The sequence below is a fragment of the Podarcis vaucheri genome (assembly GCF_965113315.1).
Source record: "Podarcis vaucheri genome assembly, chromosome: 11".
NCBI classification, from domain to species: Eukaryota; Metazoa; Chordata; class Lepidosauria; order Squamata; family Lacertidae; genus Podarcis; species Podarcis vaucheri.
The window spans coordinates 42,687,207-42,702,216 of record NC_138749.1 but is presented as its reverse complement, the minus strand read 5'-3'; the positions used below and the strand labels follow the sequence as shown (position 1 = coordinate 42,702,216).

At 40.0% G+C, this 15,010-nt stretch overlaps 1 protein-coding gene across 1 annotated transcript in view; it reads left to right on the top strand.

The window, feature by feature from the left end:
* Window positions 1–15,010, top strand: part of FBXL17 (F-box and leucine rich repeat protein 17) — a 144,591-nt gene that overhangs the window by 35,178 nt on the left and 94,403 nt on the right. The window contains exon 5 of the mRNA XM_082191454.1: window positions 12,500–12,607. Within this exon, the coding sequence (XP_082047580.1) occupies window positions 12,500–12,607 (108 nt within the window). The remainder of the gene's footprint in view (window positions 1–12,499; window positions 12,608–15,010) is intronic.

Here is a 15,010-nt window from a genome sequence, read left to right as displayed (position 1 = left end):
CAAATAATCAAACAGTCAAATAATCACACAATCTAAAAATATTTCATTATAAAATTAGTTAAAATCAAATTGATGGCAACCAATTAAGCAAAATTCTGTGCAGGTTGCCAGAGGAGGGAGTCAGGCTGCGCCCTGACCAAAGGCCTGGCGGAACACCTCTGTCTTGCAGGCCCTGCGGAAAGATGTCAGGTCCCGCAGGGCCCTAGTCTCTTGTGACAGAGCATTCCACCAGATTGGAGCCGCAGCCGAGAAGGCCCTGGCTCTAGTTGAGGCCAGCCTAACCTCTCTGAGGCCTGGGACCTTGAGGATGTTATTATTTGCAGACCGTAGGTTTCTCTGTGGGGCATACCAGGAGAGGCGGTCCCGTAGGTACGAGGGTCCTAGGCCGTATAGGGCTTTAAAGGTTAAAACCAGCACCTTAAACCTGATCCTGTACTCCACCGGGAGCCAGTGCAGCTGGTATAGTACCGGATGAATGTGATCTTGCAGCGAAGACCCCATAAGGAGTCTCGCCGCGGCATTCTGCACCCGCTGGAGTTTCTGGGTCAGTCTCAAGGGCAGCCCCACGTAGAGCGAGTTATAATAATCCAGTCTGGAGGTGACCGTCGCATGGATCACAGTGGCTAGGTCAGGACGAGAGAGATAAGGGGCCAACTGCTTAGCTTGGCGGAGATGAAAAAATGCCGCCTTTGTTATAGCTGTAATCTGCGCCTCCATAGAGAGGGAGGTATCGAAGATTACACCCAAACTCTTAACGGACGGTGCTGGCACTAACTGCACCCCCGCAAGAGACGGGAGTTGCCCCCTCAATCCCATATCGCTCCGTCCCAGCCAGAGGACCTCTGTCTTCGAAGGATTTAACTTCAACCGGCTCCCACGTAACCATCCAGTCACAGCTTCCAGACATCTGGTCAGTGTGTCTGGGGCCGAGTCAGGATGGCCATCCATCAACAGATAGAGTTGGGTGTCATCAGCATACTGATGGCAACCCAGCCCAAAACTCCGGACAAGTTGGGGAGGGGGCGCATAAAGATGTTAAAAAGCATCGGGCAGAGAATCGCATCCTGAGGCACTCCACACACCAAGGAGTGGCGCGATGACAATTCCCCCCCAAGCACCACCCTCTGTCCCCGACCAGAGAGAAACGAGCGCAGCCATTGAAGGACTGTGCCCTGGATCCCCACGTTGGCAAGGCGGTGGTCCAGGAGTTCGTGATCGACCATGTCAAAGGCTGCTGACAGATCTAGAAGAATCAGCAGCCCGACCCGCCTCGATCCAGCTGCCTGCGGAGCCGTCTCGGTCCCATGACCAGTGCGGAAGCCAGACTGGAATGGATCCAAAGCAGATGGTTCATCCAGAAACCTACCAAGCTGTTCAGCAACCGCTCTCTCAATCACCTTACCCAGGAATGGAAGATTCGAGACCGGGCGGTAATTGGATAGATCTAAGGGATCTAATGATGTTTTCTTTAAGAGCGGATGCACCACCACCTCCTTCAGTTCCCCTGGGAATATCCCGGTGCCAAGGGACAAATTGATGATATCCCCCAGGGGCCCCCGCACCTCGTCTGGACACGCTCTAATCAGCCATGATGGGCACGGGTCAAGAGGACAGGTGGTGGGCTTTCCAGCTTGGAGGAATCTGTCCACATCGGCTGGAGATATCCGGTCAAAGTGGTCCAATACTGGACCCGAGGACAGTCGAGGGGCCTCCAGTTCCTTTATTGTATCCAAATTGGCAGGGAGGTCATGGCGAATGCCCAGAAATTTGTTTCCCTCAGGTGTAATGTAGCATAACAGTGCCCACAAATACTATTACAAAACTCTGCACCTCTGTTGCTTCTACAGACCACGACCATTTTGTGTGGGGGTGCCCTATTACGCCCCACCCCATTCCTTTCTGCTCCTCTCTCATTCTGCCCTCTTCTGGGTCCAAAAGGACCTGCGTGTTGGTGATCACGCATCATTTGGACGTGCCTAAAACAAGTGTACAGATGAGCAGGAACTTTTAAGAAAACATTCCCATATATCTGCTTGTAGTATAGTTTGTTCCCTCAATCTTTAATTTACATCTTTTTTTAAAAACACTTCGCCTCACATTGTTTGGCTCTGCCTTCTTTGTAGCCTAGCTTTGAATTAATTTGGTGTATGTGCTTTTCCCCAATGTTTTCCCCCTCAAAATCTTGAAACAATGTCAGGAAATAAAATTTTACATGCATTGTATTACTTAGCATTGTCTTATCATGAAAACTCAGAACTGATGCTGTCAAAAAGGCATTAAAAATATATGCCGTGCTTTAAAAGTGAGCACAAAAGGAGCCGTTATTTTTCACTGCTGACATCAAAGTGAGTACTAGGGGTGTATCAAAGTCTTAAACTTTATCCATTAGTAATGTATAGTAAATAAATCAGTTGCTCTGGGTCTCTGAGAGGTTAGTTTCCCCACCTAAAGTTTTCTTTTAGGTTGTATCTCCCAAGTGAAAAACTTGTCTATCTTAGTGGTCTATTTTAAGCAAGAGTGTCTTCAATTAAATGGGGGATGGAGAAAATAAATAATGGCCCTAATTCATTTTTGGACTAGTGAAGCAGCAGTTTGGCTTATATTCAGCTATTGTTTTAAAACAATTACTAATTTCAAGACAAAAGTATTTTGCAAAATCCTAGAAGCTAGAAAGAGTAGTGTAAATGTCACTGATGTAGCTGGGAATGTTACAGCAAATTTTTTTTTAAGTGTTTGGGGTTCTTTGTGGAATGAACTATTTTTGCACTAAATCCCACTGAGTCATAAGGATATTGTATTGTGCAGTAGTAGTGTATCAGGTGTATAGTTGTCAAGATTATGCACACTCACTCTCCTTCACACATGACAGTGTGCTTACTAAAGAATGTATGTATAGAAAATAGAAACAGAGGGACTAAAAGGTCATGAAATGCAAGAGGTATGGCCTGTGGCATTTTTTATGAAAACCCTATATGAATAAGTGAAGTGATCATTCACTTTCACCACTGCAGTAATTGGTGAAAACAAAAATGCTTACCTTTGCTACATTACACCAACACTTGTCTTTATGACTTGCCTTTACATTAACACTTGTCTTTACCTTGGTCATGCCTGAGCTCCAAATTAAGAGAATGGTAGTAACAGGTAAATGTTAGTTCAGTAATTTACACAGTCTCCTTTTACAGTTGTTTTGTTGAATAAGTGTGATTTTCAGGTGATCAGCGGCTAGTCCCAACAGATGTTCTTCTGCTGGATTCTGAATATTTCAGTTTTGAATTTCACTGGGGTTTTTTTGGTCAGTTTGTTCTTTTGTTTTAAAGTAAACTTGTTTGTCATTTATAGACTACACGAGGGCATAGTTGGTATGTAAAAAAACAAAAACAAACCACACACACACACACACACAAGCTTGAAGATGAGCAGATGAATAAACCCCTAATGGTATGGCCAGTGCTTTTTCTCTGCGGATAATCAAGGGTATTCAATATCAGGCCTTTTTTTCCTAGAAGAAAAGCACTGGGTATGGCTGATGTTATCAGATCCTTTAATAGTTTAGTGGCTGTTGGAGCAGAGGAGGCATTTGGGTTTGTTGTAACAAACCCAGAAAGAGAATGAGTAGCAAGGGCATCCTAGTTTCCAGTGTTAAGTCCTCAAAGCTTGGGATACACTGGAAAACATGAAAATTTGGAGCCTAACAGCACCATCACTAGTGTTTTGAAGAAAGATTGCTGAAAAGCCCTGTACTTTCAACCTCTCAGATCAAGTGAGCCACAAGAGTACTTTGACACACAACCCAGGGACCACACACTGAATTCAATTAGCATATTGTGAATATTGTACCATGGGCCAGTACAGGGTGCATTTGCTTGGAAGTAAGGCCCCCACAAAATATTGTGGCACTGATGCCAGAATAACAAAAATAGGCAGAATGAAAGGAGCTGCTTAGGGGGCTCCCAGTGTTAAGGAAGAAAGGAGTGATGCTGAGTATTGGGCAAGAAGGGAGAAGGACAATGGTGAACCTTTTCCATAAAAAGCAAACTGGGGATGGAGGCAGATGAAGACTGTCTGCTTTTTCTTTCCCCACCCTACTGGATGAAACTGTCTTGTCATTCTATGTTGGCTGTTTTGTTTAACTTGTTTGTTTGTTTTTCAAATCCTTATGATTGTGTTCAGTATTCTTGTACTACTTTTGCCTTTATATGTTTTCCTTATTTTATTTTTTGTCTTCAGGTTCAAGTTTAGTTCAAGGTCCAAGGTTGGCTTTCTTGTTCCATTCTGCTTTGTTCCTCCTCCTTCTCTGCAAGCCGCCAAAGAGTCAGCAGCTAACCCATTCATTGTGATCCTTCCCTTACTCACTGGCTCTGTCTCCTTTTCAAAGCGCCACCTCGCTGGCAAATACTGAGCAGCTAATCCACCTCTTGTGCTCCCTCCCTGTTTCTGTCTCTGAATGCCTGCAGTGGCAGACCAATTGGGCAGCAGTGCCAGCAGTGGCAATTCTAATCTGGAGCCTCAGAAACCATACATAGCAACGAAACTTCTAAAATTGCTTGCAATTGGACCACCTCTATTGCAAAGTGCGCCCAGCACCTGGTTGGTTTCAAACGCTGCATGTGCTGGGCCACCCTGATATAGAGTAAGATCAGTTGCCTGGAAAATTCAATTTTAAAAAACAAGCTTGTATTAAGAAGCTGTATGTTCACACACACACACACCAGTAAGACGTTGGCTCCAATCCAGTGAAGGCTACTGCAAGAGAAGGGAGGGGAAGAGAATCAATTATCACCAATTATCTTGCAGCTCCATATACACCACCCCACCGCAAACCTCAGGAAGTTGGGCAAACCCTTTAGAATAGTGTGGAAGGTAGCTGTGGGGGCTGCAGGGGGAAGGGCTGTCAGTGAAAATTGCCCCCCCCCCTTTGTTGGCAGAAACCACAACTGGGTTCGGAGCTAGTGAGATTAAAAGAAAAGTATTTGAAAGAGTGATCTTATTAAAACTATTATTCAGCAGATACTTAGCACCCAAGATATCCAAGCCATTGTACAGAACATAGAATTGATTAGGTAGTTCTTATAGTTATGCATGTCTGCTTCAGTAATGCTGATTTAAAGGTAAGGAAAGTTCTCTTTGAAATACTGAAAAGAAATTGCCTTGGGCCACAATATTACTATACTAAAGAAGAGTATCCAGGCACTTTAAAACTTCAAAAGAGTTAATTTTGGGCTGAAGTTGTGGCTCATTTTTGTTTGAAGTGTATTATTGAAGATAATACTAATTGTCTGCATATCAAACAGCAGACTTTGCAAACATAGATCTGCTTAACAAATAGAATTTCTTAATATCATGTACACATATGAACCTTATGCGGCACACACTTTCTACATGTTCTTCTGAGCTGAAGTTGGTTACTAATTTCCAGTTGTTTGTTTCCTCATAAGCTTGAAATGAGGAACAGAAGTAATTATGCCCCTGCAGTCCAAAATAAATGTCAGCGACTCCATATCCTGTATATCCATTACAGAGCAACTAGTTTTGAGATCGGCAACAGTTTTATCAGATGAAAAAGGTTATTGTTGCACAATGTTCTTTAATGCTGGTTGTCCTAAATTTATTGTGAAGTACATGCGGACAATTTCTTACTTGTTTATATGAATGTTGGTTCTTACTGGCATGGGGCAGTGTGCTATTGTGCCAAAATAAAGCTCAGGTTGTTGCCAGCACTCCATGCATCAGCACTGGTGACCACACAAAACAAGTGGTAGATGATTTTGTCTACCTGGGCTCCATCATAACCAGCAACCTTTCCATCGACACTGAGCTGTACATGCTCATCGGCAAGGCAGTTACAGCAATATCTCGCCTGTCCAAAAGGGTATGGAAGAATATGATGTTAACAGCCAATACCAAGATGATGGTCTACCAGTCTTGTGTGTTGAGTGCACTACTTTATGGAAATGAGCAATGAGCAAATCACACCCGTCAGGAGAGATGTGTGCACCGCATCAGGAAGATTTTGGTGTATTACCAAGCCCAACATGGCATCTACACTAGCTTGATCATGTCCACAGAATGGAAGATGGCAGGATCCCCAAGGACGTGCCCTACAGGGAACTGGCTTCAGGCACTGGGCCTGTTGGCAGACCAACTTTTCATTACAAAGATGTAACATGAAGGCTGGCAACATTAACCCCACTGTATGGATATCCCTTGCAGATGATTTCAAGGAGACAGGCTGTGTATCCACAGCTGTGACCAGAGGAGGAATGACCACTGGGAGCAGCACAGAGAGAAGAAATGCCACGGTGCACCTGTAGCAGCCCAACCGGACACCTTCACCTGCCTCATATGCAATGAAACATGTTCCTCCCATATTGGTTTCTACAGCCGCAGCAGGTCCTGTAATTCTCCAGTGGTTTGACTTTACCCCCGAAGGAGCACTCTTCCATTGTCTCCCAAGACAGATGCATGCCAACGAGTCAGTGAACTTCAGCTGTGTATTGAGGCTGCTAATTCAGCTGTTTTGAGCTGTTTTATCGTGGGAATAAGGGATAAGCAGCTAGGAACCAATAACCAGCTTCTCCCTTGTATGTCTCTGTCCTCCTCTGAACCCTTATATTAGCCGTAAATCTCTCTTGTCTCTCAGTTAATAAGTTACATACACCTCAGTACTGTATTTCTGTTCCCTGCTTCTATAATACCTTACCTCTCCCTATTTGTTATTGTTATGTTTTGGACAATTGGCCTACAGATGCTAGCCACTTTTTGTCTGTTCCTGTGGATATAGGCATGATACTTTTGTATTTGTATTTCGCTACAATGATTTCATTGTGGAAGGTAAAGTTTAAGTAAAGCGACTGTTTGCAGAATTCTCTTCATTGCTGTTAGGAATTGATATTTGGGAGTGGCGGAGAAAAGGAGTATATGACTCCTGTGGTTCCAGGGCATGTTTTAATTACTTGCATAAAGCAATTGGGTTCCCATAGTGCATAGCACCATGGTATTCACTTGCCAGCAAGAGATGAATTAAATTGGGAAAATAACCATTAGAGAATATTTCATCTTTTGACATTCTTGTATGTTTCGTTTACGTAAGCAAAACAGTGACTTCCAGAACTCAAAGCAAGTGTGTACTATTTTATATCTGCACAGAGTACTTTTGTTAACTAAGGCATTCAGTTTGCAGACATTAGATTCCCCAAGTCCATAGTGAATAAATCATATACCTAGCTTGCAAATCTCTGCAGATCATTTTGAACACACTGCTGCCAACCACCTGCAATTTAATTTTAAAACAGTTTTTCTACAGTTCCAAAAGTTAGCAGCTTTCTTTATAATTGTTCTCTAAGGGAACTTTAAATATTGTGCTTTGTAAGCAGATTTTTTTTTAACCCAATCCATAATAAATAATATTTTGACAATGAATAATTTTGCACAAAAATGATATTTAAATAATGTAAACTAGTTTTAGAACTTTTATGTCTTCTGTATAAAATACTCAAATACATGATAATACATGATAGGTTTATTGATTAGTTATTATTTTGTGATTCTTTTGATTAAAATGGTTATTTGAGACCTCTTAAAATTACTGGTTGGTCATGCATTGTTTTCCCCTCAGACTATGTTAATCATACTAAAGTGTGATTAATTGTAATTAATCTTTTCATAATATCTCTAGTTAAGGATTTAATCTAAAACAAGATATTTAAGGTAAATAACGATGTATGTGAAAAATTAGAAAACTATTGAATTGATGGGCTGCAGTATTTAGACAGACTTCCTATATAATGTGTTTTTCTAACTGGCATGCTAAAATTGTATACATGAAAAAATAAATTCCTTTCATTTTATTGTGGTAGAGCCCATATAAATGCACCAAAATGAGGTCGTGAGCTGATTTGCTTATTTGATTCTAATAATCTCAGTGCACTATCATTAAAAGCTGTAACCCTTTTGGTTTCTTTAAAATCATCAGAGTCAGAATGACCAGTAATATTGGTTTAAATGAAGTTTGGCGGTATTTGTGGTGCTGTTTGAAAAGAAGCTGATATGTTAGTAGTTGAAAAGAAGACAAATGGTTGAATTCCTAAGCATAATAATTTAAGTTTTCTGTTGCTCCAGAGAAGCGGACACGGAGCAATGGATCCAAACTACAAGAAAGAAGATTCCACCTAAACATTAGGAAGAACTTCCTGACAGTAAGAGCTGTTCGACAGTGGAATTTGCTGCCAAGGAGTGTGGTGGAGTCTCCTTCTTTGGAGGTCTTTAAGCAGAGGCTTGACAACCATATGTCAAGAGTGCTCTGATGGTGTTTCCTGCTTGGCAGGGGGTTGGACTCGATGGCCCTTGTGGTCTCTTCCAACTCTATGATTCTATGAAATCAGAATCCAATAAGAATATATTTGCATCTTAATTTTAAGTACTGCTGCTCTTGGACCTTTAGTTCAGCTGTGCTTTGTAAGGAAACTCAAACCTTTGCTGGCTCGTGGTTTTCCTGCTATGTTAATGTCATATTTGATGGAAGTAATGGGATAAAGGAGAGTTTGCCATCCTTTTAGGGCCAATGGGCACATTTACAAACTGAAGAAACAGTCTTGGGTACCACACAACCTGTTCTGTTGCCTGCAATAGGATGCTTTTTTCAAACCTAATTTCAGCAAAGACCCTGAGGGCACCTGCAAATCCCTAGGATAAGGGATTGTTAACACCATCAGTATTAAGAGGCTACATAAACTCTGTGGAGTTTGGGTGATGGTAAACTGCAATGAAATGTTTGATTACATAATCTCTATGATAGGTTTAGGGAACCGTATAGGTATGACTTTGTGAGGATATATATGTGCAAGTGCAGGAGGGATTCTAATGTGTAATTTGGAATCAAGGCTGGAATGGTTTGGTTTTTCAGTATTTAACCTATTGGGGATAGGCATCCATTCTGAAACCTTGTGACATGATATTTTGCTGTGGTGGGAGGTTATCTTGGTAGTAGAACAATACCGTAAAAGTGTCTTGGAAAAATTCTACAGCTCACTTTATATCAATTAGAGATTATGTCATCAGATTGCTTGAATTATGTCATTATATTTACTTAATCACAATTCTTTGGGGCAACTTGAGCACCAAGAAAAAAGTTTACCGTTCCCAGAATACTGAGCTTTAATAACGTAATCTAAATTTGCAGCATCAAACTAGTCAAATATGCTCAAGAAAAATGGCCAAACTCATGATAGGTTTTTTTTTATTGGGTGTCTAATATCTGCGCCATTAGTTCCAGGCTGATGTCTTTCCCACTCTCAGTGCTTTTGTGCATAGCTTATAAATCTCTTTTCATCATCTTATATGACTTTTTCAAAGCAAGGCTAACATAATATAAGGCAGAATAAAAGAAAGTCACTGAAGGTCGAACAGGCAATCAAATTATTACTGATTCCTCAGTGAACACTAATGGACCTTTATAATGTGATTAGTTGTGAATATCTGTGCCCTCATTCACAAGGGTTCGTTTTTAGTAAAATTATAGTATATTCTTTGCTCAATTTGGATTGATTTGACTAAGTTGTGCATGGCAGAGTGTGGTGACTGGTTTCCATGTTAAAAGTTTCAGTTACAATAATAACTTATCTATTAAGTTGCTCATGAATAATAATAATTATCTCTGCAACGTGACACTCTACTGTGGTGATGCTTCTAATCAGTACCAGTTCGTCAAGGAAAGAATATGTAGAAGTTAACAGGTTTCTTAAGTGGGTGGAAGTGAGGGGGTAACTGTCTTGCCTGCCCAACCCTAATTTGTGGTCCTAAGTATGTATCCTGTAAGTGCATTGTCCTGCTAAGCTGTCTCACATTTTCAGTTTATAGTTCCACCTTTTTAAATAAATAGGGCAAAGCAAGGCAAAGCAATATCTAACCTATATGAAATAAATAAATTAAATGTGTATGACTAAGGGGGAGGGAGAGTTAGTGATCTCTGTGTGTAAGGTGTGTTTAATGTGTGCATATGAATTGGATAATTGAGTAATGGGTGTGGGCGGGTGTGGAATTTATGCAAAGAATACACGCACATTGTGCATTTCCACTTGAAAGTTCATCAAAAAACCTAATTTGTACATTTGAGTGTAGCTTTGTTTCTTGGAGTGTATCTTTGTTTCTTACAGTACCTTTAAATTTTCCTCCTCTAAAGACTTGTGGGAGTTATGAAATCTAGTTGTTGGCTGACAGAAGGAAGTCTTGCTTTGAGCAGAAAGGCAAATCAGACATTGCTACCTTAAATGCATTGTTTTTAAACAGGGTTGAAACCAGATTTCTATGAAGTCCCCAGCTGTCCATCACAAGACGATAAATACATCTTTTCAGATACCAAAGTCTTGAATGATGATACCAAAGTGAAATGTTATGGTGAGATTTCAAAGGAACTACTCCAATATGACCCTGGTTCTCCTGCATCAGAAACCTGTAATATAACATCCATATAACAGAGTACCTAACTTTCCTTCATAACAGTCTTTGTCTTCATTAACACCATTTGGAGTTTTAAAAATAAATCAATTTAGTTGGAAGCTCTCTCAAACTACAGCCAGGGAATAGAATGATGATAGATTGGAATATCTAGTGAAATCCCCTGGCACTTTACTAGACACTACTGAGTTAAAATATCCATTGCTATGTGCTGTATTGGAGCTGTGAAAATACATTAATTTTTTATATTAGTGTGGTAAGAAATGCTGACAAGGATACTGCAGGCGCTGACGGAGACTTTTCACTATTTTTCTTTACAGATCCAACTAATCTTGCAGTTTGTAGCTTTGCTGTGGGCTGGCTGCAAAAGATTGTATAACTGAGCCCAAGGTCTCAATTTTTTTACATAGTCACTTTTGGAGTTGCTGCTGTTTGTACATTTCAAAGAATAAACTGCTCTAACCAGTGCTTTTTTTTGGGGGGGGGGACGCAGGAGTACGCATACCCGCAAACATTTTGTGAATCTAAGTTTGGCCTCATTGAGGGGAAGCATTTCAATATGAGTAGGAAAATGAGAGTACCCCTAAACATTTTTTTAATAGAAAAAAAGCACTGACTTAAGAGGTTATCTTAGTCTCCTATGTAAATGCAAGCAGACTTACAGAAAAGTAGAGTATGCAAAGACTCTCAAGGATGAACCCATGAAAAGAATCAAACAGTAATTATTTGTTCCAGTGCAATTATTCCAGTTCAACACACTCTGCAATTACTAGGATGTGGTGGTTTTAATGTATTATTTTTAAGCTGAAGGGTGGCAAAGAAATTAATTAAGCATAAATAGATTGCGACATGAGTGAGAAATGTGTATACACACACACACATAATATCTGGTGTGTGTATATACTATATATGTGTCTGTACACACACACAAGCTTACTTCATTTTTACATAACTAAATAAAACTATGGAAAGGTTTACGTATTCTTAATGTTTGCGGAAAAGAGTAGAGGCAACTATATTTTGACTATTTTGTTCAACATTTAAGGTAGCATAAAGAACAGAGGGAAAACTGAGTAAGTGAAGTTCAGAAATGGTTTCAGCCGTTGGAGGTAAAAGGGATGTCAGAGACAGCAAGTTTCCCTTAGCTCTGTTCTTCGCTCTGAAATGTACTGCATTTGCTTTTTAAAATAATTTGTTAATTTTATTATGATTATATTCCACAGTTCTTCCCAAAAGAAACCCAAAGTGGCAAAATGGCATTTCAGTGGTATTGCAATATGGTATCACAATGGGGTCTTGTGAATTATCTCTTGGCAGTGCCAAAAGGATTTTACGCCCATGCTGTTATTCCATGTGTTTTCCATCGTTTCAAATGGTGATAAGTTTGGAATGGGATTTGGTTGTGGTATGTTGGTGGCAGAATCCTTCACATTCCTAAATGTCTATTAGGTACTGAAATCCACCTTTTTACTGTTTTCAGACCATAGAAAGATAATTTGTTTAATGAATTTTTTTTAAGTATTACTTTTATTACTTTTGCCCCATCATATCAATATGTTAGACTGGTTTGGTTAGCAGCATCTCTGAATAATGGGAAAAGGCTGTAGGGTAATAAGTTTTGTAAATACATTGTCTTGATATTTTTTTTAAACCACTAGCTGAAATATAATCTACTTCATGTACTGCCTAACCATTTAGGGGACAGAGGAGAGCTGTTGGCTCCTGGTTATAGTTTCAAGCTTCTATAAAAGCAAAGAATACTTGCAGGGAGTTACCCATGCAGATATATTCAATGCTTATATTTTAAATTTTTGTTCTATCATCTGGTACTTCCTTTGTCATTTGCTGGAGGAGAGGAACCCTTTTCATCATGTTCTTTCTTCCCCAGAGTCCTTTTAGACACACTTTACTCTATCCTTCATGCCGTTAAGGCAAAGAAACTATTGAACCCACAGGTTGTCACTTCTGCAGTGATGCCCCCAAACTTCATTGTACTTGAATATTCAGTGTCACCTTCAACTAGCTTTTTTCTTTCTTTATGCAGGTGACAGATCAGTCGGTTAAAGCATTTGCTGAACATTGTCCCGAGTTGCAGTATGTTGGGTTTATGGGCTGTTCTGTTACATCTAAAGGAGTCATACACCTTACCAATGTAAGTACAGCAACAAGGTTTCCTGTTGTCAGTTCCAGTTAGGATAATATTGCACAATAGACATAACTGAGAGGTGTATTTCATAGAGTCAAAATTATACAGTTATAGTAATCTTACATACTAGAAGCAATATTAGGGATGCATTTTGTAACACGGATAACAGTTTTGTAGATGCATTCATTTATTATTAACATTAGCTTTAACTTTGCACATCTAGCTGAGACACAAAACTGATACAAGACCAATTAGAAGTGTATATTAAGAAATAGGATCAATTTTGTGATGGGAGGAAGGTCTTTTATCGAAAAGAATGTCTATAGGTGATAGCTAAGAACCAAATAAAAAATATCCAGGTCCACAACCAGAAAAACTTGATAAATCAAGTGCACAGGGGGCCTTTTCTGTTTATCATTGGCAATTGGTCGTAGGGAAAAGTGAAAGAAAAAAACATGGCTTTGCTTATTATTCTTTCACATCTATTTATTCCTTTTCTGGATCGTCTCCTAAATTGCTCATCAATTGACTGGAAATAGTGGATGTCACATTAATGTGAAGGATATAGATGTTGTATCAAGTAAAGGAAGAGCAGGAAGAAGGTGACAAAGAATAGGACACATTGCAATAGACCTAGAGAAGTGTGAGTGGTGTTTCCCCCCTTATAAGTGGGGTTTCCTCCCTCTCCTCCCCACGGTAGCTTCCTGCACACACTAGAAATATCAAAAGGGCCTGCACACCATCTGAAACGGGGTGGGATGGGGTCTGGCGCTGTAAAGGAGAAATGGGCAGAGTTTGGGAAGGTTACCTTGCATGAGCAGAATTGCTTTTTAACGTGTACGGGGCACTTTAGAAGCCAACCAACCATCAATATAAACAAAATGCAGTTCATTCAGGAGAAGTTGCAGATGGGGGCTGTGATGTGGGTTTTCTTCAAAAATTGAACTTGTATTTCAATGCCCTAAATTAATTGGCACCTTGCTTGGGTTTATATGCAATTTGGGTTTTAATTTACTGTTGTGCTTACAATCTTAATCTTTTATTTATTATTTTAAATACTTATATCCCACCCTTTTCATAATGTGAATTCAAGGCAGCTTCTATAAAAGTGCATCACACACTAAATAAGAAATACAATATAAAATTACAAGAAAATCAAACATCAAGTTTTAAATGGAGATGAACCTAATTAAAAGAACAAGATCAACTCAATTCAAAGCCTCCTGGAACAGCCATATCGAGTTAACAAATAAACCATGTGTATTCCTAATTCCACTTAAAAACCATTGAAATCAGTGGGCTTTAACTTTGAGTATACATTGTTAAGATTTCTATTCAGAGGGAGGGAGGGGGAAAAAACAGTGAGCAAGTGCTTGTATAGGTATGGTATGGAGGTTTGGGAAGGAAATTTGGGTCGGGATTCATTTTTGGTGGTGGGTGGCCAAAGAACCAACACCAACTGTCCCCCCTAAAACCAGAAGAAAAGGCTGTGATTTAATCTGACAGTGAGTGGGCAAGGCTGCTTGTACCGCTCATTGTCAAATTGCCCAGTTTCAACTGTCCTCTAGCTTGAGCGGGGGGGGGGGGTGGTGGTGGTGTCATTTGCTATTGCTGTGTTGAGCTTCTCTAGTAACCTCGATATTTGATTGGTTTACTATATTTATGAATTTTTCTCCATGTTAAAAAAAATGTACTGAAGCAATGTGCAACAAAAATACAGGGCCCAAAGTTATTGCTTGGTGTATGTAGCTAACTTTTATACTCTTCCCAGCTGAGGTAAACATTATTTTCATTCTGTGCTGCTTAATCATGTCGCTTCCCAAGCTGCACTTTGGGTTTTTTCCTCTCAAGTTTGGGTGAATGTGAGGGGCCACTGAGGCTGGTTCCTCTGGGAGTTGAATAACGAACACTTCTCACTAAGCTTCTATTTCCTCAGTTGCTACCCCTTTTAATTTGTGAAATATATGTCCTCTCTAACCCAACTCTAGCTCACTTCTAGGAAAATGTCGTGATTTTGCATTCTTTTTGCAAAACCTCTCTCATGTGTTGCTGAGATGACTCCTCCCATTCTTGGAAAATATTTTCTCTCTACTTCTTAATTTAAATAGTTCCAGTAGAAAGCCCTTTCTTGATGAATTTCGCTATCAAATGCCTATCTTGCCCAGTATAGTTTACGTATATATTTACTGACACTTAAAGCTGTTTCCTTTGAATGAGCTCTCAACTTCTGTGTTAGCTTGTTATTAATCTTAATGGAGGTTCTAGAGACATCCTTGCCACATTTCGACAGGGACATATTGCATTACTTATAGTTGGATACTGTGTCTATGTAAGAAGGACCTGCCTTATTTACAAGTGATTATTGAATATAGTTTTTACCTGTTAGCTAGTTATGATTGCAACTCTAGA